This window comes from Lithobates pipiens, unplaced genomic scaffold, assembly GCF_037356315.1.
Source record: "Lithobates pipiens isolate NorthernLeopardFrog02 unplaced genomic scaffold, aLitPip1_a1.2 Scaffold_3, whole genome shotgun sequence".
Taxonomy (NCBI): domain Eukaryota; kingdom Metazoa; phylum Chordata; class Amphibia; order Anura; family Ranidae; genus Lithobates; species Lithobates pipiens.
Window position 1 is genome coordinate 13448575 of NW_027507790.1, and position 27951 is coordinate 13476525.

Genomic DNA, 27951 nt, shown 5'->3' on the forward strand with positions numbered 1-27951 from the left:
TTGAAAGTGAAATCAATTTTTATTACAATTAAAACATACATATCAGAAAGTGGTCTATACACATCTTGAAAACAAAAATGCAACGTTCCATTTACGCAAACATAATTGCGGGACAAGGTAAAGACACACAAGTATTGCTCACTTGTAGCAGCTTCAAAATCTTATTGCATAGAGGTTTTAGCAAGAAGGCAGATACCAGACAATTAGAATACCTGAATCTTTTATGGTACTGGCACCGATCTAAAGCAAGGGGGTTTTAAGCTAAAACTATAATGTTAGAAGCCCATGCTAGCAATGTGGATATGGCCCACGATTGACCAATCCACGAGGATAAATGTAAAGACAAACTTAGTTTTCTTTAGATAACATTTTGATCTGGGAGAGGAAATCGGCTTAAAGTCTACATCTTGCAAGAATAAAAAAAAAAAAAAAGCTTCTATGTGGTACAGATTAGGGGATATTGCCATTTGGAGCCATTAGGCGGTTATAGAGTGCAGACAGGAGACTAGCACGATATCAGATTCTGCTGTCTAACTGCAGGTTATGCTTCCAGCAAATGTTTAACAAAAAAAGTAGTGCAGCAAGCACAATATGGCCACTTGCACTGTTGATTAACTACAAGTGCTTTTGTGGATATGCCAGTTCCAAAAAGGCCGTAGGCACATTTGCAATGAGAATTAGGATTAAAAGGTCAATGTCTGCATCACTGGCTTCTAAAAGCACTTTGCCTAACAGGTTTATAAAAAAGGTAGCTGGACAGTCACAGGACCAGTAAAGCGGACCAACCATCATTGTTACACGCCCCTTGTTTTTCTTTTACATAAATAGCTTTAATAGGTACCTGTCAGACAAAATATGCAAGCTGACATTTCAGGCCTGTGAATGTCTTATGAAGTCCAGTAACTCAAGAAAATTGTGCAATTTTTTTTTCTGAGCACTTATCACTAGAAAAAAAGTGGTGGGGTGACAGGCAGCAACCACTTAATGTTCTAACCCTTCATAATTAAAAACACATTTTTATTGCAGTCTGCATTCTAATTTGAGAAATGTCATCTCGCTTCCTGTGCCAGTGACCACCAGGAAAGGATGGGAGGAAAAGCCGCCAAATTAGCATCAATTAAATCCGACAGGTTCTCCAACCTCAACCTTTCCCCCCAAAAATGTAAAACACACCACACTGACTGGATCTCCACTTTAAGCAAGGATTAATATGTCTGACTTGGTAGGTACCCTTTAAATTACATAGGCATCAAACTAAAATAAATGCTCCTCCCTCTTGAACATACCATTAAGAAGTCAAATTGTGTGTATAAAAAAAAAAAAAAAAAAACCCTATTTATTTACAACGAGACAAAGTATGGCTTAGGCAGCACAATAGCATGACTTCCCCAAAGATATGCAAAAGAGAATCTAAATTAAAGTCAGTGCTATGGATGGCAAAAGGCAGCCAGCAAAAAGGATACATGTACAAACAAACCCCAAGTCTTAATGTACATGGGACGTTTCTACAACCTCTACGGAACGATTCAACTTGGCAGATAGTAACCCCCATTTAAAAACGTCTGTTTTACCACGTTTAGAAGCATTTGGAAACAAACACATTATATATATATATATATATATATATATATATATATATATATATATATATATATATATATATATATAAAATTAGTTACCGCGCCTGGTGCTCAAAATGCCTTTAAACTCAGCGTCTGAACTCATTTTTTTTTGCTTTCCAAAAAAGGCCTCTAAACTCAACTGCCTAGAAACGACATTAAGACAAACCTGTGTACATGTACACATAAAACATTGGATTGGACTGCCCCTGTCAGTTTACCAGCAGCAGTGTACATGAGGCCTTAACAGCAATACAATTGCAAAATACTGTGCCAATCATATACTATGTAACATAATAAAACATTCAGTGAAAAAGATTATGCAACATCAGAACCTAGACTCTGCTCAGCGGTGGCTTTTCATGCGAGTTTGTGTCAGTTTTAACCAGACGCTTATAATGTCCTTACTGACGTTTTAATTGATTGCAATAAAAAGACAGCACTATGGTCTCATTTTGTCTGCTCCTTATGCAAGGCTTGCAGTGCAGCCCTTGCTGGTGTATGGCTGCATCGGGAGAAGGGGTAGTGGTTCTTTCAAGCTGTCAGACTGCATCTTGTTTGGCTGGAAAGGGGAGAGCTGCTCTCAGATAAGTAGGATGTGCTGTGCACTTTTCAGCTTATGCTTCTGGCAAGTGTTAAATTCACCTGGTTGTGGTGTGCAGTCACACATTAGAAGATTTAGTGGCAATTTCTAATGGTGGTTGACACAATTGAGACACTTGTTACACACAGGTACATTCCATTTACAGACTTTGAGGGTCACAATATAACATTTTTCTTTGTGGACCTTTTCCCCCCTAGATGATTTGTTACACATATGATTGGCACCGCATTTAAAATTTTCCCAAAAAATACTTTATATTGATGCATCATTTGTATTTTTCACAATGAAAGGGAGGAAGGGAGCTCTATTAGTGCAAAACCAATTGGAACATGCAGTAACCCTTAGAAACCAGATTTCTATTTGCCATAGTCAGACCAATTAAAAAGATAATTTGTCTGCTATGAGCTTAATGCAGGTTGCCATTGTTCTTTGTATGAAGTCTTTAAATAATTCTAAAATGTAAATGAAAGAGTATTTTAAAGTATTCGGTCATCCATGCATAGCCCTTAATGAGGGGAGAAAAAAAAAAAAAACACAACCACACACACGCAAGTAATGAGCATGCATTGAAAAAAAAAATTAATAAAAATAAAAAATATATAAAAACCAAGCTCAGAAATAAGCCATGGTTAAGGAAGAAAAAAAACAAAAAAAAAAAAAAAAAAAAAAAACAATTACTTTGCGAAAACAATTATAATAAAGCTCTTTGTTTCTAGAACAATCCCTTTGGGTTTATTGGCCCTTCCATGGCATCAAACTGCATTTAGAAGGTCACTCACTGATTACTCTGCTAGTGTTAATTACCCCTTAACGAAGTGGTTAATTATTGCAGATCATTGTACCGCCATGATCTCATGTAGGCAAGCTTGTGTACTTTTACAACATAGCTGCATTCTGACACACGGAAAAAAAAAAAAAAAAAAAAAAAACAACAACAAACACACATATCAAATTTTTAAAGTGCAGCATTTAACAGATTATCCTAGTCAATCAGCTCCGTTTATCAGATTAAAAAATTCCCTTTTAATTGTAATAGGGTCTGGAATACCAGAGTTGCATGAACTTTAGCAGATTCTGTAAATCTGGAGCGCCACAGACTGTTGCCAGATCTGCAAAACAAGCGGTTCAATCTTGACTATAATGGTTGCTGGAAGAACAGTCATTTGTCACATTTGAGAAAATACTTCATTTCCATCTAATAAGGATTGGATCAAACTTCCAGAGGTCAGGGTGACCCATATGCATGAGGTTACTGAACGGAGAAGTGCTCCACTGGAAGGGAGGAACCTGGTCCCATGTGGGGCCATTAACTGCAAGCATCATATACTCCTTTGCAAACTCATAACTGGTGACCTGTGAAGAGAGCGGAGGATATTTTCTTATGAAAGATTAATTGCATTAAAGAAATCCTCATAACATTATAAACACATTGGTGGGCCTTTACCAACCTTCATATCAGTGCCACCATGCTGTCTCTGGCGCATGGCTCCAAAAGGGTAAGTACCATTGGCTGAATTGAGATCGGACCGGGCAGAAATGGCATTCTCTCCATTTGGCTTTGGTTCACAACTTGAGCAGACTGACAGAGGATCATTCAAGAAGTTATTGTATCTGAAATGTGAAAATAGCCCATCGTGAAATTTTCACCACAGACCTACTAAGCAGGCAACTATTTTATTTTGGAAATAGAATGCATATTGCAAAAGATTCTTCTGCCAGATAAAAATTCAAAAAGCTAAATAAATATAATTGCCAGAAAGGAAGATGTTCCATTTCAAACTGGGACTGTGGCTTCCTTACCTCATGAGCCTCATCATAGATGGTAGATCCTCCACGAGAGTGTGATTCCTCCTGAATATCTGAGCCCTGGGAGTTTTAGAATAAGTGAACCAGTCGCCAAATTTTTTCACAAGATCAGGCTGGCCACTTGCATTAAATATATCACCGAAGTACCTGTGTAAAAGGGAGGAGGACAAGTCATGTTAGTTACGTAGATAGGTTGGGGGAAAAAATAAATAAATAAAAAAAAAAAAAAAAACACCCCACACGACCATCTTGTTCAACCAATAAAAGAAAAATACAATAATAAAAATCCCATACTTGGTATCCAGTTATATTATTGTAAAGCTAGGATATAATCCAGGCCTTTTATTTTGTTTTACACAATCTACTGAGCTGGCCAGAATCAGCTCTTCAGGGGGTCTATTCCACAGCTCAACTGTCATCATACTATAGATCCATTTCCATTTAGAGGTGCTAATCAATTTAACATGAAACTTTTACAGAGAAAAAGCACAACCCTCTCCAGGTCAACAAAATGCACTGCAAGGCATTTAGTAAAACAAACAGTGTACAGGTTACTCCATCGCTACCAAAGCATGCATTCCAGTCAGCCTGCTAAAAATTAAAACGATCAAGGCTAAAAATCACGTGATCAGTCAGTCTGAGAAAAGCACCATCAGATACAAGAGAAAAACTCTCAGGGGGCTGACACGTTCGGGAATCATAGCTGCCACAGGCAGAAACTGTCAAATATATTTATAAATCTCCTGATGGCACTTTACACTAGTATTTATACAGATCAAATGCCAAAACTGGTACTAAAAAAAAAAAAAAAAAAAAAAAAAAAAAAAAAGGTGGGTAACAGTCACATCAGCTTTAGGTGCCCGCAGAGTTCCTTAGGTTAATGGGCAATGGAAAGTTAGAACCCACAGGTAAAGGTTTGACTGAAAACATGTCAATGGTGCATTGAGAAGTGTCACATACTGTAAACACATATATAATACAGCTAAATTTAGCCATGCCATGTATACTCACGGAACATTGTAGCTAGGCCAGTATGTGCTCTGATAGAGGAGATCGGATTTATCAGCCCAAGTCATTAAACCTCTGAAAATAAATAAAAATAAAGAAGAAAAAAAAAAAAAAAAAATTAATAAAAAAAAAAGTTGCAAAAGAAACATTTTGCACTGTAGACTGCAGAGTACTGCAACCATGATCATGGGTGCAGTACACAGGCTCTTGCAAACTGTCCCCCCTCAGCCCTAGATCCGCATGGAGGCTAGAGAAGTAAACAATGGACTACAAGTGATATGATGTCATTACACTTGTGCCCCATTGAGATCTAATAGTCCCTTTGCTGTTGTGGAAAATGGGACCTGTAGTCTTTCCATTCACACATCCCAGTGAATCTGCCTGTGAATGGAAGACAGGGTTGCATGGGTGGAAGGCATTTTTAGGGAGAAGTACAACATAACTCAGGTGAGTGGAGGGCAGTGTGCTATTTGAGGAATGTGACCTAGTTACACCCTATAAGATCTGGTCAGAAAGGTGAACTATGCTTTTAAAGCAGAATAGTTACGAACACAATAAAAAAAATTAGAAACCCATCTTGCATCTAATAGAACGCATAAGGAAAGCAGACAGGTAGGCTTTTTATGACAAAGAAAGGCTCTCTATGTCACTTCTGTCATAGTTTCTACATGCCAGTGTACACAGAGCCATACATTCGCAGCACAGTATACACGGCCTCTCTATAGGCACACTGAAGTGCCAGTCTCGGTGTTGCGTCCCTATGTGTGCATGCATCGTTTCTCAGCTTCAGCAAGGACAAAATTGCTCTATTACAGATTGTACTAAACAATATATGTTGCAATATTGACTTATATACATAAAATATTCTAAGGTAGGTTCACATCCAACATGTGACTTAAATGGAGGCACCAAGCATTTAATGCCAAAACGCCTACCTAGGCATACTGGGTTCAAGCCAGCCAACCCAAAATGACCTGTGCAGCTCTGCCCTTCAAACTCATCATCATCTCAGCCCTTGCAGCCCCCAGGGATATGTGATGGGATATCCCAGGGGGCTGTGGGACTAAGAACACACCATTCTCTGTAGTTGTAAAAGGCAACAGGTAGGAAAATCCGCCCCCCCCCAAAAAAAAAAAAAAAAAAAAAAACCCCCACACAAAACACACAACACACAGTGTTTTAAACTTATTGAGTAGTAAAGGTTGGGGAGGAAAATACCACTTTTTGAGTGAAGGTCTGCTTTAAAACCCATTTGAATATATACAATGGGATACTTAGATGAATTGGTCTCCATGAAAAAAAAAAAAAAAAAGGGAAGTTTTCCCCTTCATTTTGTGAGCACACCATCTGGGATATGGGATATCGTTATTGGTTAGTAGGCAACATTTCTTTACATGCTTCATACTTCCCCTCCCCCCCCCCCCCTTTAAAGCAAAATTTTCACCAACAGTTCCTCTGCACGAAGACCCCTTTCACACCGAGGCAGTTTTATTGTGTTTTAGTGCTAGAAATAGCCTCTGAAAACCACCTCCCATTTATTACACTGTGTGCTTTCAAACTGGGGTGGTGTGCTAGCAGGACGTAACAAAAAGTCCTGCAAGCAGCATCTTTAGGGTGACTTGGGAGCGCTATAAATAGCTGCTAAAGCATCGCAAAAACGATCAGCGCGTCGGTGTGAAAGGGGTCTAAAAAGGAGCAAAAGTCTGGTGGTCTGATAAGAGAAAAGAAAAAAAAGGCTCCACATCAATCAGCTGTATTTTTAAGCTAAACAGGTGTGCACAAGGATTTTCACACGGGACAGGGGAAGGTTAGTTTATGGACATCCTGTGTTTAATGAGCTTGTACTCCGAGCCTGTAGCACATGTGTTACTAAAAACTAAAAACCAAAAACTGTTACACAAGCTAAAAAGGAAGTTATTCAACCATCAATGTGTGAAATGTTCATTCATTTTAGGTACTTATAAAAATGTGTAAAGCACTGTGTAAATTGATGGTGCTGTATAAGATGTACAATATACAAGTATATTTCAAGTTAACATCATTTAGATATGCAATAAAATAAATCATATCATCTATCTTTGCTAGAGATATCAATTAGAAATAAGCAGAAGCCAACCGTGAACTTACGGGAGTTGCTCTAGGACGATTAGAAGTCCACTAGGCACATCTGTTTCACCTGGTTTGAATTTGTTGTAATCAACCACCATCCACTGGTTGTTGTACCTAAGAAATATTTTATAGGACAGACAGCAAGATTTAGAAAAAGTCACTGAAAACGTAAAATCTGCAACAAAACCTGCCAGCAATTAGGATACAGAGCCCACCATCCCTAAACTACTCAAATGGTACAATATATGAAATTACTTCTACTGGAATGCAAACAATAGTAAATGTGCAGCAACTTAACAACTGCCCCATAGCCGAATGATGGCCACATGGTGGTTTCTTAACTCTGGGAGGCCGTCCTATGACATCCTCCCAGAATTCCCGCTCTCACGCGCCCAACCCCCCCCCCCCCCCGGGGCGCGCACTCGAGAGCAAATGTGGACCCGGCCCATCACGGTAAACAGTCGCTCATCGCGGCCGTTTACCACGTGATCGCTCCGTCAAATAACTTGTAATCACAATCACTTGTAAACAAACCGGCGTCATGTTAGGACGCTGGTTCCTCCCTCCCCTCTCTGTACCGATCGGTACAGCGGAGGGAGAAGAGATCGGTGTCAGCAGCACTGTGGGCTGCATCTGCAGTGCCCACATCACTGCTCACTGAAATTAACCCCTCAGTACCCGCCAATACCCTGCCATACCCAGCCATAGACGTCCCCGTCCATCCCCCCCCTCCAGCCGCCCTCCGGTGCTTCTACCGACTCGCCAATACGATCAAAGCCAGAATCGTTTTGTTTTTTAATTTCAGGCTTCCCAGCCTAGAGGTGAGATGTGGGGTCTTATTGACGTGTGGGGTCCATATCTCACTGTAAAGAGGACCTGTCATGCCATATTCCTATTACAAGGGATGTTTACATTCCTTGTAATAGGAATAATAAAAAAAATTCAAACTAAACTAAAATGAACAATAAATAAAATATATATATATATATATATATATATATATATATATATATATATATATATATATATATATATATATATATATATATATATATATATATATATATATATATATATATATATATATATATATATATATATATATATATATATATATATATATATTTTTTTTTTTTTAAAAGCACCCCTGTCCCCATCTGCTCGCATGCAGAAGCGATCGCATACGCAAGTCCCACCTACATATGAAAACGGTGTTCAAACCACACGTGAGGTATCACTGCAAACGTTAGAGCGAGAGCAATAATTCTAGCCCTAGAACTCCTCTAACCCAAAACTTGTAACCAGTAAAAAAAAAAAAAAATTGAAAGCGTTGTCTATGGGTATTTTTAAGTAGCGACGTTTGGCGCCATTCCATGAGCACGTGCAATTTTGAAGAGTGACATGTTAGGTATCTATTTACTCAGCATAACTTCATCGTTCACATTCTGCAAAAATTGGGCTAACTTTACAGTTTTTTGGTGTTTTTGTTTTTTTTTGAAGCACAAAACTTTTTTCAAAAAAAGATTTAAAAAAAAAAAAAAAGCGTTCGAAAAATTGCTGCGCAAATACTGTGCTCCGACTTTGGAGCACTTGTCGCATCAGAAGTCAGACCCCATTCTGTGCAATGGAACTGTTCTAAATTGGTGCGACTTCCATTGACATCTGTTAAAGAAATCGCATGCAAGTCGTGCCGAAGTCTTGTTGGGGTCCGACTTTGTCACAGGCATTGGGAACCCCGGCTTAAGGCCACACATGACCTTAAACCACAGAACACTCATTAGCAGAAAATGGTCTTGCTTTGCAACTTTTAGAAGACAGGTTATCCCTTTACCCAGAAACTCATTAGCCAAAAAGTAGTGTGGTAAAGATCAAAGCAGAATGCACAAAAAGCAAAAGCAGGAAAGAGATCATTTAACCAATTGCTGACTAGGCCTTTTACAGAACTTTGTTTAAAAAGTTCAAATCAGTGTTTTTTTTGCTAGAAAATTACTTAGAACCCTAAAACACAATACGATAGATAGGACAGATTTTTTAAAAGACATTCAAAAAAATAAAATGGGAATTGTTGCAATATTGTAAAAACTCAAAACAAAAAAAAATAAAAAAATAAATAAATAATATACAAAAACCAAACACCCCCCCCTAAAAACACACACACACACAAATTTGTTTAGAAAATATGATGTTACACTGAGTAACTAGATAGACAATACTTAAAAATCTCCATAGCCAACACTTTAAACATTTTTACAGGTTACCCATTTAAAGTTACAGTAGAGGTCTTGCACTAGTATTATTGCTCTGGCTCAGACGTTCTTGGCGACACCTCACATCTGTCATCTGTGAGGTGTCGTGAGCACCGTTTACATATGCTTGCATGACTTACGTATGAGTTTACTTCTGCACATAAGCACAGGGGGATGGGGCGCTTTAAATTTATTTTTATTTTTTTACATTTTCACACTGTCCATTTATCGCTTTTAATCCTATTGCGAGGAATGTAAACAGCCATTGTAATAGAAATAAGGACGACATGTCCTCTTTATTCAGAGATCTGGGTTCAAAAAGACCCCAAATCTCTCATTTACCTTTAAAAACAAACAAACCACACACCCCCACAACACCAGGAGTTATGCTAGCCATACCACCAGTATTTAATGTCCAACAAATGACGTATATTTACTAAAGGCCGATCGGCAACTGAAGGAGAACCTGCCGCTAGCCTAGAAATATGTAAATAGCAATGGATTAGGTTTAAACAACCAATCCTTGATCCCATAGAACCCTGAAGAACTGTGTTTTTTGTTTGTTTTTCATTCTGCAAATGAACAATTTCAGCATAAGAAAAAAGCAGCAAAGCAAAATTAACTTTAAACTTTTTTTTTTTTTTAAAGGAAGATGTTAGCGGCTCTCGTTTAGTTGACTCGGCTACACCAAATGGACGATTTAGCTGATGCAAAGTTTTGGGCAGGCAAAAGCCTTGGCAGTACTGGATCTGCTGTGACACTCTAGATTGTCAATTTAAACCTCCAATGTGCAATGAATGCAGGCAAACTAGAAAAGTTTCAAAAGGTCACATACTATAACCCTTTCATGACTAAGCCTATTTTTGACATTTGGTGTTTACAAGTTAAAATCCATACTTTTTGCTAGAAAATTACTTGGAACCACCAAACACACATACATTATATATATGAAATTAGATAATATTATATATATATATATATATATATATATATATATATATATATATATATATATATATACATACACATATATACACACATATATACACACACACACACACAGGTATATATATTTATTTATTTTTTGCAGAGACTCTAGAGAATAAAAACAGCGATTGTTGCAATATTTTATGTCACATGGTATTTGCGCAACTGTGTTTTAAAGGCAACTTTTTGGGAAAAGGGACACTTTCATGAATTAAAAAAAAAAACGAAACAGTAAAATTAGCCCAATTTTTTTGCATAATGTAAAAGATGATGTTACGCCGAGTAAATAGATACCAAACGTGTCACGCTTTATAATTGCACGCAGTCGTGGAATGACGACAAACTACGGTACCTAAAAATCTGCATAGGCGACGCTTTAAATTTTTTTCCCAGTTACCAGGTTAGAGTTACAGAGGAGGTCTAGTGCTAGAATTATTGCTCTTTAAAATTTTATTTTTTTTCTCTTATTTTAAATAAAAAAAATAAAATAAAAAAAAATTGATCACTTTCACAGTAATAGGTGGTGACAGGTACTCTTTATGGAGGGAATCGGGGGGTCTAAAAGACCTCCAATCCCTCCTTTACACTTCAAAGTATTCAGATCGCCGTTTTCAGTGATTCTGAATACACTGTATATTTTTAAATCCGGCGCAATTGGCGGCCGAGTAAACCAGAAGTGCCGTCATGACGTCACGTCCGTGTTTACAATTAGTAGACGGGAATGAAGCTGCTTACGGCTTCATTCCAGTCCCTCCCTAGCCGCCAGAAGTGGCAGATCGTGCATCGGTGCTCCCGATTGAACGGGTGCCCCAGTAAGAGTGGCGGGTGGGGGGGCGACGACATCCCCTCCCGCTCCGCCGGCATAACAGCTGAGCGGCTTTTAGCCGCATCGGTTATGGCTGGAAAGCCAATCGCCGCTCTGAAAAACGGTACCAGGATGATGCCTGCAGGTGTGGGAATCATCCTGGTATAACCCCCGGAAGCCGAGTACACACATCTGCGTACGCTCGGCGGCAAGAGCATAAATAACTAAGGAGTCAAAAAGTGATAATTTTACAACTTTGTTAAAATCGGTACACTTCAACTGTACTGGTCTACTTACGTTCCACTATTAAACTTGCTGAAAATATCAGCCCACTCCTGCCCTCCTGTTGCCAGCCTGTTCGCAATAATATTTCGTAACCATTCCAGAACAGAATTTTTCGGAGTGATATACTTCCACAGATCTGGATTACTATTGCCAATGGTGGTCTCCAGGCTCACCTGCAAAAATAAAGTGTGATTTAAACATTTTTAATCCCCAAGTACCTGAATATTACTTGGCATTAGCTTTTTAGAGTTCATGTAGAACATGTTTCACACTGGGGAGGGGGGCCTGAGAAGCAGCACAAGAACGAAAAAAAGCTCCTTTTGCAGGCACCAGGTAACGACAGGGACACTGTCTGTAGAACATCTACTGGATGTAAACGGTTAACATCCAGTATACCCCATATCTAGTCATAGTGGATGGACATCTCTGGCTTGCTACAACCTGGCCCTAGAAGCTTTGTGGCCTCACGGTTTAAAGCGTGGGCCCTCTTATCCATTTTTACATCTACAGCCACACTTCATTCCATATCAGGCCCTGCTGGGATCTCTTTCAGCTCAGTTAAGACTTCCCACTGTGAAAATATCTTTTTAAACTTGCTCAACAATTTCCTGAAGCCCTGACAAAGCTACAACAACTGTAAAAACCTTGTTGGGTCAACCATCATCCTCCCTATGTGATCTATATAGGATATTTGTTATATTGTTGTTACTTTATGCAAAACACAATATATGGGAGGCTGATCAATTAGGAAAGCCGAATGGTTATCGCATTGTTTTTATGTATGCCTATGGGGATATTTAATTTCCCTGAATGGATTTTAATGATTATATTGTAATAAAATGTTATTTTTGAACACGATTTCCCATAATTCTTTTTGAGGGGGTAGATTATGGCACTGCAAGTGCTCAAAACACATGCATGAAAAAACTATTTTGAATACAAATACCATCTCCATGATTTCTAAACTTTTGCCAACATACTTTATTTTTGCCATGTGGGAATAAGGCCTCTTGCACACTCCAGCTTGAAAAAAGCTCAGTAGAATTTGTTAGTGACCTACACAATGAAGCCCAAACCCCACTCCTGCCTTTGGGAATTTGAGAAATTGTGTTTTCATGTTCCCTTACCATCTTTAAGCAGAACTCCTCTCTAAACCCCCCCCCCCCCCCCCCCACTTTTTTTTTTCTCAGTCTTTATTTTTCTTCTTATCTCTCTCTCCTTCGAACTATGGAACTAAATTCCCTCAGTGTTTCCGAATTATGTCTACCAACGGTCACTTAAGTTTATATGATATAGTTGATAGACACAAGTCTAGCTGTGGGTGGTCGATAGCCATTGAGCAGACTCATTGCCCCACAATTTTAGGCCATTCTTATACTTTCAATGTAGTTTCAAATAACTTTTTTCAACCCTAAAATGCAGCCCAAATCTGTGTTCCCAGTCAGCATTTTGCGCTGTGGTGTGCACATATACATACATATGAGCATAAATACTAATGGGTTTTCCCTAGGAATGTATTTTGCATTCATTTGTGTGCACAACAAATGCCTGAAATTACGTTAAAAACAGCAGATGCTCAAATATCAGTACTGTGCGTAAGAGGCCCAAAATTTATATTTTAGGGCTTAGTGGGTTCTGTGCGTAGAGAGAACGACACACAATTCTTGCATTAATTTATCAAGCCAAGGGGATATTGTGGAAAAAAAAAAAGCTAATTTTCTGATGCAGAAATAGAAACATTAGCAATACATATTAAAGCAGAATTCCAGCCTAAACCTAATTAGTCTCATGTTCACTTCTGAACATCTATGCTGTTCACACCGTATATTTAAAAAAATAAAATAAAGGGAGCCTATGGGTGATGTCACCACTTCTGGATTTCCCAGCCATTGTCTAGCACTCTCTCCTCTCCCATGCAGCGGTCACTGACTAAGGGGGCCACTGGACCAGAGCTAGTTGAAAATAGTCAGCATAGGTGTTGAGTGGGGAGGGGACATTTTTTAATCTAGTTTAAACTGGAATTCTCATGAAAAATATACAGGCTTCCATGTCTGACTTATGTCTTGAGCATGCAAGTTCATCACGATGAGCCATTGGTTTCAATGTATTCTGAGATATTGAGCAGGAGGCCCGATTTAACTAGCTATAGCCAAACTTCAATCAAGTGCCTGCTGCAAGGATGACACCCAAGAAATTAGCATTTTCAGGAGGGGATAGGATTTTAATGGTCCCTATAACCAGCAAGGAGGGCTGAAATCTGGGTCAGGTCCAATACAGGACTTGCTTGCCTTCCACATACTTGCAGACAAATCTCTTGACTATAATAGTATATATCTGGATCTTGAATACTCACCAGGCCACTGCTCAAAATGTAGAAATCATCGCCAGAGAAGATGGTGCCTGGGTAAGATGAGAATGTCTGCACTGATCCCGGTACCACAGTGCCCCCTAACACAAAATAAATGGTTAAAAAAAAAACCCTTGTAAATCCAGTTAAATCTACAACATGCCATATACATGGCTGCCAAAAACGGAGGAGAAGAAGAAGAAGAAGAAGAAGAAGAAGAAGAAGAAGAAGGAGGAAGAGGAGAAGAAGGAGGAGAAGGAGGAGAAGGAGGAGAAGGAGGAGAAGGAGGAGAAGGAGGAGAAGGAGGAGAAGGAGGAGAAGGAGGAGAAGGAGGAGAAGGAGGAGAAGGAGGAGAAGGAGGAGAAGGAGGAGAAGGAGGAGAAGGAGGAGAAGGAGGAGAAGAAGGAGGAGAAGGAGGAGGAGGAGGAGAAGGAGGAGAAGGAGGAGGAGAAGGAGGAGTCACAAGCATCAAATCAACCCTCACCATTTGGGGATCTACGAAAGGGAAGGGTATATTTCTTGATTATCCGCAACATGGACTGGTAGGTATTCCAGGTGACATGAGACACCAGAAGCTCCTTATTGCCAGGTAGAAGTTTAATGAGTGCTGAGCAAGACCCTGAGCCCAGCGTTCTTTTAGCATCAGACTTATTCAGGGCAGCTTCTAGATCCTCTAGGTCTCCACCAAGTTGGAAAAGCCTGTTAAAAAAAAAAAAAAAAAAAAAAAAAAAATAATAACACACACACACACACACACACACACACACACACACACACACACACACACACACACACACAATCTCTGACAAAATAGAAGCTTGTTATTTCCATGTAAAATAGATTTCAGATTGGAACAGGGGGGAGTTACCAAATGGGGAATGCTATGCAATTGTTGGTAAAAATAAATTAATAAAAAGGCAGCATGCCGGCACGAGGAGAGAGCAGATTGAGCAGAGGAAGACCCTCAGTCAGCTACTACTACTCCTTTATTCTTGTTCCAACCTTCTGATTGAAAAAACACTCATCTATGGGCCCTCTTCAAAAAAGTGGACCTTGCAACAAGTGTCTGAATTGCTATCAAACCAAACTAGAAAATACTTCCCTAGTGCAGCGGTTTACCTGGAATCCGAATAAAGCCAACATGTAATATATTATACATACACACAATATTTTTAAGTGATTGCAATTCATAATTAGAACAGTTTTTTTTTTTAAGCAAAAAACACAAAACACTTACAAGAACCCAAAGGGGTTCAGTGTGAATTTCTTCCCAGGAAAGGAAATGACTTCATTGTAGCTGTCTTCTAGGCCTTTCAGCTGAAGCAATGCAAGTCGAATCTGCAAAGAAAACAGGTCTTATAAAATCCAGTTGTTTAACAAGTCTATAGATTCCACTCTTTAGTAGGAACCTTTCACAAATGCAAAAAATTTCTTTGTGAAAAGCTTCTAATGAGCGGAAACCAATTTTCAGACTCGCATGCACACACAAAGTCACCACCGTGGAATTTTTTTCTTTGCCAAAAACTGCGGTATTTTTGGAACTGAAGAAGGGAAGACTAAAGGCAAATTGATGGTGCACTTTGGGAGTGCAGCTGCCCCAGAGCTTAGTAAATGAAAGAAGCAAAGGGCGCACCGAGTGTAGTATTAACATAGATTGGACATGAAAGTCAAATGGCAACTCGTATTTGTATAGTAAAAAAGCACGCTGATGACAGGGCTTCAGCCAAGCACAATATCCCTCTCTGTAGTAGCTACAGCTGCTAGTGGCAGTGAAGGTCCCAGACCAAAGTGTGGGGAAATGTCAGAATCCTCAGACAGTGTGGGACCCAGTGGAGATTGATGTCACACGCAGGCAAGCATGGCTACACATTTCCAGGCTGCCCGGCCTCTTTGTCTAGCACTTTGCAATATCCACAGCAGCTTTCTGGCATCACTCTGCAATGATTGGCTTGTTCCCTGACAAGCTCTGCCAACCTTCCTGGGTCCATCCAGCAATAATCCATTTAAAGTGCAACTCCACTTTTGTTGAGAAAAAATAAAAAATCTCCTCTGGGTGATCTATGTACATTGCAAGGATTATAACAATTGCATATTCCTACCTTTTGTTATCCTGAAGTAATCCATGGGTGTGTCTGTGCCTCTGTACTGAGCGAGTCTAATGGGAGGGGTTTCATAAATATCTGTCAGGTGTGCAGCGAGTGAGGAAATCTGCTGGGCCTGCATTCCTATTGGAAGTATCTCACCAAAAATGACATTTTTTGTAGCAAGGGATGCCTGAAATCTGACTTAGGCTGACTTCTGGGAAAAATCAGTGAGCCAAATCACACAAGCAGGAATTTATGTTTCTGGGGAGTGGTCAGTACACAGTCTGTGTACAGAACTCCATGTAGCCATATTGCAAAAAAAAAAAAAAACACAGCGCTGACCCCACAACCAAACTCAAAATGTTCACAGTCTATATACAAAAAGTTATCTTGCTCTAGGTGCTGCAGCGCTCTCAAAGATCCACTAGGCGGTGGACTTAATCTGAAATATACAAGGAAAGAGCACACGGCTGCCCTAGTGTAATTCCAATTTTAATGATACAAAAAAAAAAAAAAAAACACAATAGAGGATTGCACTCACAAACATGGGACTTAGATCGCATGTACATCTCCCTTCCTGGCCTGTATAACTGGGTTGGCTGCCAAGAACGAGTGGTGATGGTATCTAGTCACTGTGGACTGTTTCGTCTCGTCGGGCAGTGTCTGCTGTAGGGGACGCACACAGTCCAGCCGGCGCTATGTGATGTCACTCGCAGCCGGAGAGGAAGGACAAGGTGAGTGAGATGTCTCCTCTTTAGCGAACCAAAAAAAAAAAAAAAAAAAAAAAAAAGTCACCAAGACTGCATGTTTTGGAGGTGTGGCCTGCTTCAGGTCACACCGTTACCACCTCTAGCCTGTCTTTACATGAACCCTCCAGCCCCTCCCCCAGGACTGCCAATACCGTTCGACAGAGCAGGAGCACAGAGTTCACAACACATTCAAAGAGGGGAGGGCCTGATACGATTACTGAAATTCATCCTTAATCTATTAAAAAAAAAAAAATCATCATTCTAACCTACAGCAGCCTTCAATAAAAAAAATAAAAATGGTAAATTATTTTTTTTGGACCCCTTTCACACCAGGGCGTTTTGCAGGCGCTATAGCGTTAGAAATCAGGACATAGGGTCTCCTCCAAGCCCCTTCCATGTCACATTCATCACCAGTCAGCTGACCTCTAGTCTCTTCCCCTCCCCCCCCCCGCCCCCAGCCATGCCGTGAACTGAATGGGCAGCTGCGAAGAGGCTGAGTGGGTGGCCGTGGGCTCCAGGAACAGCCCAGATGGGTAGCCACAAAGAGTGGGGCAGGCTTCAGGTAAAGCCCAGGATTCGATGACCCCCTGGCAAATCATCATTCGACCCCTGAGGGGGTCCCGACCCCCAGGTTCACTCACCTTGCCCTTCCTCTCCGGCCGCGAGTGACGTCACGTAGCGCCGGCTGGACTGTGTGCGTGCCCTACAGCAGACACAGCCCGACGAGATGAGGAAACAAAATCCGCAGTGACTTCTCATACCATCACCACTCGTTCTTAGGAGCCAACCCAGGTATACAGGCCAGGGAGGGAGACACACATCCTGCTATACATGCGATCCAAGTCCCATGTTTGTGAGTGCAATCCTCTATTGTTTGATTTTGCAATTGCATCATTAAAATGGAATTACACTGGGGCAGCTGTGCGCTCTTTTCCTTGTATAAAGCTATATTACAATGCAATCTCAGAAAATGACAGCAGCTGCAGATTGAAAAGCAAAGATGCATTTTTAAGAACATTCAATTATAATATGATTAGTGTCACAATTATGTGCTATAGTTTTTCTTTGCTATTTTTTTCCCCCACGAAAGTGGGAGTTACCCTTTAAGCCTTGTTAGGATGATGTGAGCTACATGAGTGCAAATGCCAATTTTATACCCATTGTTTTAAAGTGTTACTAAACCCAGGACCCTGCATTCACTATATTTGGTCTCCCATTTTAGTATAAAACAGTCTTGTAATTTCTATCAATGTCTAGCCAAGCACCGATTAAGACTTGGAGTTTTCATTCTCCTGACTGTCCTATGAGGCTGCACGACCCCAATTCTCTGCCTGGACAGTGCCGTTTGGCCCTGTGCTTATCACATGCACCATCCCACACAGCATGTGCATAGTACCTCCTAGGGCTCTGTGCTATCAGCAGATGGACTGGGGACAGTAAAAGGGGAGGATCAGAGAAGACAAGATCAAACAGCCTTTTTACACAGTGAGTGCAGAGGATTAACCCCTTAGGGTCTAATCTAACACTTTAATAAAATCTACAGATGGTGATGCCCCCTGCATTTCTCTTTTCTTCAGGATTTAACCATTGATGTGCCCAAGATGAACTTTATGGACTCCATTCTTGTTTGTTGCTTTTAGTGCTGAAGTTACCTATACACTTGTGTCATTTAGGTAAATGAGGAAAACATAGCCGACGTCTAAATCTAATTGTGTGCAAATAAAAAGCGTTTTCTTTTTTTCCCCTTGCATGCGATTGGACATTCTTTGCACAGAGAAGCTTTACCCCGTTTACTACTAAGCTATTGAGCAACTTCACTTGCAGAGTCTATTTTCCTTTAGTAAATCAACCCCATAATGTTTCTTCTACCATTAAAATAAATAAAAATAACGACCTGAAAATGCTGCAAAGATTCCTTATTTAATGTAAACAAAAAAAGAAAACCCCACACACCACACAACTTACTTGATGCCAGTAATCCTGGTCTTGATGCAACTCCATTTGTTCCTGCATCCAAGCCAGATTGGCTGATAGATAGTCCCGCAGGCGTTCACAGTATGGGGTTTGGTATTTATAAGGACCACAGTAACCAAACATTGTGTTCATCCAGTGCATGTAGATAAGCTGCAGAGGAATGCAAGCAAGTTGTAAGAGTGCTGCTTCTATTAGAAGGTATCCATTTCCCCCACTGCCTATTTTGTTCACTATGAACCAGGTTATCAAAAAGGGCCAACCAACCCCCTACATCCACTGAATACCAGTCATGTGAGTTTTACTTGCAATGTGGTGAAACATAAAAACCAACACAATATAATTTATGTTAACCCACAAAATACACATTGTATAAAATCTTATGATCATTAAATTTATCCCTGTGATCCAGTGTATGCTGTACAGGCTGCACACAGGACCTTGAACCCGCCCCCCCCAATCAGGTTGGCCATTCAAACACACACAAAAAAGAAAGGGGGGGGGGGGGGGGAGTAGCAAATCTCCACAAAGAATGTTAATTTCCCCATTTTTACATAAAGAAATGTTGAGATATGGTTGAACAAGAGGGTGGGCCCACATCCCAATTACATGGAACCAGAGGTCGATCGATATATCGGCTGGCCGATATTTGCCGTTTTTTTTAATTAATCGGCATCGGCCGATTGAGCTGATAAAAAGGCAGATTTAGAACTACAGTGCGACTTGGAAACGACTTCTGTAATAGAAGTCAGTGCAAGTTGCCTGAGTCTTCATAGAAGCACTTTCCTCCTCTCTGGGCAGTATGTCAAGAAAAGAGCAAAACTATACAATGTTTACACTTGAATGAATGAACTCAGCTCTGTGTGTAGAAGTTCTCAGTTTAACCATTTAACCACTTGCAGACCGGACCATTTTGCTGGTCAAAGACCAAACCACTTTTTGCGATTCGGCACTGCGTCGCTTTAACTGACAATTGTGCGGTCGTGCGACGTGGCTCCCAAACAAAATTGACGTCCTTTTTTTCCCACAAATAGAGCTTTTTGGTGGTATTTGATCACCCCTGCGGTTTTTATTTTTTGCGCTATAAACAAAAATAGAGCGACAATTTTGAAAAAAAAACACATTATTTTTTACTTTGTTATAATAAATATCCCCCAAAAATATATAAAAAAAAAATTTTTCCCTCAGTTTAGGCCGATACGTATTCTTTCTACGTATTTTTGGTAAAAAAAAAAAAAAAAAAAAAACGCAATAAGCGATTATTGATTGGTTTGCGCAAAAGTTATAGCGTTTACAAAATAGGGATAGTTTTATAGCATTTTTATTAATAATTTTTTATTATTATTTTTTTTTTTACTAGTAATGGCGGCGATCAGCGATTTTTATTGTGACTGCGACATTGTGGGGGACCCATCGGACATTTTTGGGACCATTGTCATTTATACAGTAATCACTGCTATATAAATGCAGTGATTCCCGTGTAAATGACACTGGCAGTGAAGGGGTTAACCAGTGGGTGGCAGTGTAGGGGTTAAGTGTTCCTAGGTGTGTGTTACTAACTGTGGGGGGGGGGTTGGGCTTTCATTTAGTGAACACTGATCTCTGCTCCAATCACATGAAGCAGAGATCAGCATCACTAGTTGCTAGGCAAAATGGAAAAATGCTGTTTACATGGCATTTCCTCCATTCGGCCGCTCCGTGAGACGATCGAGGGGATGCCCGCGGCGATCCAGTCCACGGGTCCCGCGACCGGACTCACGGGGGTCCCGACCAGTGCGGGAGCGCGCCGCCGGCGGCGCACTCCCAATGGCAGGGCAGCATTGAATATTGGACGTACCTGTACGCCAATATGCCTGCCCGTGCAATTCTGTCGACGTACATCGTCGTGCGCTGGTCGGGAAGTGGTTAAAGACTAAATCTTTTTTTCCCCCAAAAAAATGAAAACACCCAAAACAGTAATTAGCCCATTTTTTTTTCATCCAAAAGTTTTGGACTACCTGTTTTTATTTTATAGGCTGCTTTCACGCTGGAGCGGGCAGGCGTTGATGGTAAAATGCTACTAGTTTTAGCAGCGCTTTACCATTTTAGCGGTACTATTCGGCTGCTAGTGGGGCGCATATAATCCAGCTAGAGGCCGAGGAAGAGGTTAAATGTGCCCGTGAAGCACCGCTGACAAATTGCATTGCATGGGCTTCAGCAGTGGTGCCCATTAATATCAATGGGCAGGAGTGGTGGAGGAGCGGTATACACCACTCTAAAAACGTGCTGCATGCAGGACTTTTTTTTTTTTTAAACATCCTGCCAGCGCATCGCCTCAGTGTGAAAGCACTCGGGCTTTCACACAGACTGCAAGCGCTATTTTTAGCACAAAAGCGCCAAAAAAAATAAAATAAATAAAAATAAAAATAAAAAAAACACCCAGTGGGAAAAGTGTCTGTTAGGTTTTATGAGATGAAGGGGGATGATAAAAAAACAAAATTGGCCTAACATATGGGGAAAAATAAATAAATAAATAAATCAGCATCATATGTCGGCCATCGGTCGCCATGATTTCTAAATATCGGCATCGGCCAGAGAAAAACCCATATCGGTCGACCTCTACATGGAACAAGTGGAAAAGTTCCCCCTTAATGGGACTTTAATGGTCCGAATACAGTGGCTTGCAAAAGTATTCACCCCCTTGGCATTTTTCATGTTTTGTTGCCTCACAACCTGGAATTAACAAGGATTGTTTGAGGATTTGCATCATTTCATTTACAGAACATGCCCACAACTTTGAAGATTTTTTTTAATTTTAATTTGTTATTGTGAAGCAAACAAATAGGACAAAATAACAGAAATGTGCATAACTATTCACCCCCCTAAAGGCAATACTTTGTAGAGCCACCTTTTACTGCTATTACAGCTCCAAGTAACTTTGGATAAGTCTCTATGAGCTTGCCACATCTTACCACTGGGCTTTTTGCCCATTCCTCTTTGCAAAACTGCTCCAGCCCCTTCCAGTTGGATTGGTTTGTGAACAGCAATCCAAGTCTGACTACAGGTTTTCTATCGGATTGAGGTGTGGGCTTTTTTTTTTTTTTTTTATTTTTTTTTATTGCAAGTGGGGTCACATCAATGTTCGTTTTGAAACAGAAATCTTCTTGGTCAAGGGAATTTTCAGACAGTGTATGGTTTTCGTTGAGAAATTACATTCATTTTAAAAACAGAATGTTGTGAAAATTTCAAACAAACATTCTCTCATTCAGCAAATGTACAAAGATTTTCCGTATGAATATTCTCGTCTGAAAAAAATAAAAATCGATCCTTATGGCCAGCATAAGGCTCAGTACTCACCTATGCAGTTTGCTTTTGATCTGTTTCTGCAGTGCTTTTTGTGCATGTGATTTTGCTGCAATTTGTGTTTTTAATTTTTTTTTGGGGGGCAATTTGTTGTTGTGCAGATTAAAATGACAATTTAATACAACACTGTACCCTAATGACATCAACCCCCCCCCCCCCATAGCTTTATTTTGGTGGTATTTTTTCCCCCAAAAATATAAAAAGACCAAATAAAAAACAAAAACAAAAAAATAAAAATAAAGCACAACACTTTTTTTTTATTTTGTTATAAAATTGAAAAAACAGGTAATTTTTTGTCCGTCATTAATGTATGCTGATGAGGCGGCACTGATTGGCAGCACTCGTGGACATCAATAGGTGGCATAATCACCTATTCTTTTGGGGCTGATGTCCCTTTAAGATGAGCCGGTGATCAGCTTTTTCTTCTCCTACGCTGTCAGTGATCAGCTGATCACATGGTAAGGGGCCGAGACCGGCCCCTTACGCGGATCTGTGATCGCCCGAGTCTCAGGGACTCTGATCACGTCGCGCGCAGGGAGCGTGCACAGGGGAGGCCGTCATATGATGTCAAGTGGTTAAAGAGCAGGTCTGGACTTTAAGGTGAACCCCACCCCAAAACTAGCATGGGGTTCCCCTCCCAAATCCATACTAGACCCTTATTTGAGCATGCAGGCCAGGAGACAGAGGGGGATGAGCAAGCCATACCAGGCCACAAGCGCTCAACATGGTGGGGGGGGGGGGGGGTGCTTTGACAATTGGATGAGTTTTGAACCACATTCGATTTGCATGACATGTGTACCAAACCAGCTTTCTATTCATATATGTGGTGCAGTAGTGCAAATTCACTGCAAATTTATAGAGAGTCTTGAGTTTTGCTCAAGTTTTGAGCACTGCAGAGCGATTTGGAAGCAAATTACATTATTATTGCCTTCTATGGAAACAACCCTGGCCTGTGGTTGTGGGGATCTGCGGGCAGGTAGCTTATCAGAATCTGGAAGCCACTGCCGAGTAGCCCTGCCCCTTAGCCATTTAACTGCTTCCCATCCGGCCAATGTACATACACGGCCGGGTGGGAGCCCTCTCCTCAGAAGGAGGGGTATGGCGCATCTCTGATCTGCAGGAGGGCTCTGTGATTGGCCCTCCCGATCACATGATGGCCCTCTCCAATCACAGCCATTATGTGATGTAAACAAGCAGCCGGTTGCTAAGCAATCGGCTCTCCTCACACAGAAGTTGTCACTGAGGAGAGGAGAGCCAATCACTGCAACCGGCTGGTGATCAGCTAGTATGAGCTGTTTTTTTTTTTTACAGCTATTTACTCACTGATCACCAACCTAGTGTAAACACACATGTCTCCCACATATGTCCCACTAAAAACACATGTCCCAATGATTATCTGCACACATGTCTGATCACCTGCACACATCTGTACATGATAATTTGCGTACATATGTCTGATCACACAAACCAATTATACACTTTACACTTTTTTTTGGTAAAAGAAATTGTTGAATACATTTTGGCTTAAATTTATGGCAAAATTTGATTTTATTGGATTTCTTTTAAAATAAGAAAATAAAGAAAATATTGTTTTGTTTCCCCCAAATTTACAGTCATTTTTCACTTATATATCGCAAAAAAATAAAAAACCGAGGCGTGAATAAATACTACCAAAATAAAGCTCTATTTGTGCGAACAAAATTCCAAAAAGCCCCTTGTCGGGAAGAGGCCTTTGTACCAATCAACATGGGACAAGTTACTTTGGGGTGGGGCATGGGGCCCGGTGTGGTTCAGGAGTGGATGGGGATGCTTGCTTGTCATTGAGCAATCAACTTCAGTACAACTAGTTGTTGGATTTTGTTCACGCAATAGCCACTAAACAACGATCATGGTGTCCTGCAGAATACAATAGCACTGCAGGAGGGATTCCAGCAGCAACACTGACTGTTGAGCAATTTTCTTTCCACCTGTGCTGGAAAGAAAGAAGACTGCATATTCTATGGGCTGCTTTTGGATTAAGAATAGTTAATGTTGACTGGAGTGAGTAATCGCACATGACCAATATCTGAGGATTACATTTCAATGCTTAAACCAACAGTGACTGATAAAAGGCTGGTTGTGATAAAACACCGGAATTTGCATGTATCAGCAAATAGATAAAGACACTTACCCGCTGAGAAACAGCAGCTTCAGCCACCCCTGCAGCATATGCCTGAATGCTGTCATTATATTGGTCATTGCTCTGCACCTCTAGAACAGCCCACCTGGAATAGAGTACATCAATATCACACTTGTACAACATGAGCAAGTGAGGAGCAGCACGGTTTCTCTTTTTATACAGTACTTCCTATTAAATTGCAAAAGAAAAAGTATGACTTCCTAAAAATACATTAAAACACTTTTCTTTGTATTTTACAACAAAAAAGACTGGGGCAGCCATAAAAATCTGAAGCACTTAACAGTCGACAGACACACATTACCCGTTATTGTATAAACAAGTGGTCCGTTGCAACAGTCAAAATGACATTTGACACAACAGAAGCCTGCACTACTATGCAATAGTTGAAAATGTTCTGAAATCAGTTCCAGGGCAGTGCATTGCTATACTAGTAATACTTCTACTTGGGGTAGGGGGCAGTATACTATACTCCTGCAACAGATAAATTGGACCATTCAGATGGACATGCATCAACCCAAAGGTTGATTACTGAGCAGTGTGTCTGTGGGGGATAGTGCCATAGTAGGGGTGATCATAAAAGAGCGCTCCTTTTTATTTGAATTGGTGCAGGGAAATTTTTCTCTTTAAAAAAATAAAATTGCCCTGCACAAAGTTGACTGGCTTTGGGCCTTGCCCCTCCAATCCCCATCTCAAAATGCTACTTGTGTTCAAACCGTACATTCCTTTTAAAAAGTATTTGCTAAATGCTATTGCTCCTTGTTTAGGGACTGCCATTGCTGGTCTCCTAAAAATGCTAGTTGCTCTGGAAGGTGTAAGGCCCCTTTCACATAGGCTTTCCAATAAGGTCGGGCCACCTGTGCGTTTTTCAGGCGGACTTGATCGGACGCTCCATACACCCCTATGCATTTTTTGTGCTTTTTGCACTACAGAACATGTTCCATAGGAAGCCATGTTAAAAATCGGCTGAAAATCTGCAAAATGCACTAAAAATTGCATAGGTGTGAATCCAGCCTTATGGAGCAGCGGATGTCAGCAGCGACATGTCCACCGACACATGCTGCAATCCAATCCTGGTCACCAAATCCAGACGGATGATGGCCCTATTTTCCATCCGTCTGGCAGATTGGATCGGACAGGCGGTCTGTTTTTAACGGATCTCCCAGGACAGATCCATCTCAGCACAGCGAGCGAAAAACGGACAGCTCATCCGCCTGCTCAGTGGATCGACCCCCGCTGAGCAAAGCTGAGTCCGTCGAGCGGATGGCTACCATGTGAAAAGGACCCTAACACGTTCAGCATCTGGCTGCTCTTCCCCCCAGCTACACTGACAGTCTGCAGGAGCCTGGCATTACGGTCATAATCTGCTGATTATGGGTGCAACGCTTTACACGCTCCAGAAAAAAAAAAAAAAATAAAAAAAAAAACCCACACACAGCATAATAGGGAGTACTCTCTGGTCAGCACTGGCCATGGATCCACACTGATCAGTAAGCATCTTTGTTCCAGGAAGAAAGGAGCCTCAAAATAATTCTCTCAATGGACAGGGCAGCATATGTGGTCCAAGCAGCAAGGACTGCAGGTAGCTGAAATTTTTTTTGAAAAGTTAAGCAAGCCCTAAGTCCTTTTGAATCACAGTCCAAGAAACAACCATGCTTTAAATGTCAGGCCTCCTTTTCTACAACAGTGATAAAAAAAAAAAAAAAAAAAAAAAAAAAAAAGCCACCGTGGAGACACTTATAAAAGTTATCGCTAGGGACCACAGATACCATGGCGAGGCTCTGTGGCTTAGGCCCCGTACACGGTCGAATTTTCCAACGACAAAACAAGTCAGATTTTTTCAGACGGATTTCGTTTCTTAATTTATTCTGAGCATGCGTGGCACTTTGTCCGTCTGAATTGTCTACACACAAGCTGAATTTAAAAGATCAGATTTTGTTGTGGCAAAATTTTAGATCCAGCTCTCAAACTTTGTGCGTCGGAAATGCCAATGGAAAAAGTCAGATAGAGCCCACACACACACACACAACTGAATTTTCCGACAAGATCTGATCGCGTGTACAGGGCATTATGCATGAATTTGCAAATGTGTGCAGACTAAATCCCTGCTTTTAAGGCATACTGTTAGACAGGTCAATTTGGTTGTCTGCGGGCTGGTCGGTAAGTAAGCTTGTTTTTTTCCCCCCCTTGGATTTATCCTTGCCCCGGTTTACTCCTTATTTCTACACTTGTTCCAGGTCAGTAACTCAAGAGAGCAATGAAGCCAAAGCATGAACATGACAGCAAAGGAAATAGCTCCCCAAAAGGAGAAGTTCAACAATGGCATCTTCCATGTTCCAGTTATGACAGGCTTCCTTTGAATCACTGTGCCAACATCCCCATGTTGTTTTTGGACACCATAGTAGTAGTTGGTCTACAGTTGTGCTCTTCAGGATTTCCATATCTTATATTGACTAGGGGGAAAAGGAAAACAGTGGTGTGCAATTTGTAATAGATCTTGCATCTGGCTGCATCTAGGCTATAAGCCAAATATCTGAATGCAGATATACCCATGGCATAAAGCAATGGACTTTTTGGTTCCACATTTTGTCCTGAAATGAGGAATCGACTCCTTGGTGAGGGAAGTGATAACAAGCAAGTAACTTGTTTTATTCATATGAAGGATGTGGTGAGGCACTCCATTTCTATAGATTTGCCTTGGAAAATAAACACATGCTTTAGAATATTCACTTATCGTTACCATAATACTAGTATTCATTAAAGGAACAACATTATTCAAATTGTAGGTGTATTACTAAACCCAAGCACACAAACCTCAGGGTAAAACCTATGCTCAGACATCAGTGAAACTTGGCATCTCCTACTCCTAGTATCCCTTAAAATATGGGAGCTCCACCTGATTTGTGGTACCACCCAAACTGAGGGAGCTCCACATCTCCTTGGTGTATCACCTAAACTGCGGGAGCTCCATCTTCTTGTGGTGCCACTTAAACTATGGGAGCGTCTACTCCTCCTGGTATCACTTAAACCTAGGGAGCTCCAATCTCCAACTATCAGACTATGGGCTCTCCATTGCCTGTTGATATCAGCTAAACTACAGGATCACCAGCTCTTCCTGGTATCACCTAAACTACATAAGCGACACCTTCTCCTGGTAGAAGATAGTAGGTCTTCACCTTCTGGCATCACACTAGCTACGAGCATCCATTTGTTCCTGGCATCCCCTTTTTGATTAGGACTCCATCAATCCCCCCCCCCCCCAGTCCTCGCCTCCGCTAGACCTCCATCACCCCCAGTCCTCGCCTCCGCTAGACCTCCATCACACCCAGTCCTCGCTTTGTCTCCACTAGATCGCCATCTCCCCCTGTCCTCGTCTTGTCTCCATTAGACCTCCATCTCCCCCGTCATCACATATGACCGCCCTCCCTCCTCCGGTCAGCCTGGATCTCTCACCCGTTCTCGTCGATGGTATCCTTTAGTGCAGCCCAGGCCACAGCGTCCCCCCTCCTCCCGGGCACGGTGCTGAGGTTCCCTGTGAGCGGGTTTAGAATGACAGACACTTCCGAGCTCTGTGCCCTCACGGCCGAGGGAACCAACACCAACAACAGCACCCAGCAGGCAGCCATCTCTCTCGTCATGTGACTGCAGGCGGAGATCACGTGCAGTGGGAAGTCAGCTGACACCTGTGAGGGCGGAGACTTGTATTAACCTTTTATTCTGGCGGTAGTCTTTATAATCAAAACAAACGCACGCTGCCTGATATAACCACCAGGTACGGCCGCATTGTGTCACGGAGCTGTCACCCCTTCTAGC

General features: G+C 41.1%; 1 protein-coding gene across 1 annotated transcript; it reads right to left on the reverse strand.

Moving 5' to 3' along the window:
• PLBD2 (phospholipase B domain containing 2) lies at positions 1 to 27906 on the reverse strand. The gene is made up of 12 exons (XM_077461283.1): positions 27592 to 27906; positions 24133 to 24226; positions 18615 to 18773; positions 15054 to 15154; positions 14301 to 14515; positions 13823 to 13917; positions 11482 to 11642; positions 7165 to 7260; positions 5041 to 5112; positions 4024 to 4176; positions 3672 to 3834; positions 1 to 3576 (listed from the first exon to the last, which is right to left on the reverse strand). Exons 1-12 carry the CDS (start codon positions 27774 to 27776, stop codon positions 3409 to 3411), a joined length of 1662 nt encoding a protein of 553 aa, XP_077317409.1. The 5' UTR covers positions 27777 to 27906; the 3' UTR covers positions 1 to 3408.
• Positions 27907 to 27951: the final 45 nt, after the last annotated feature.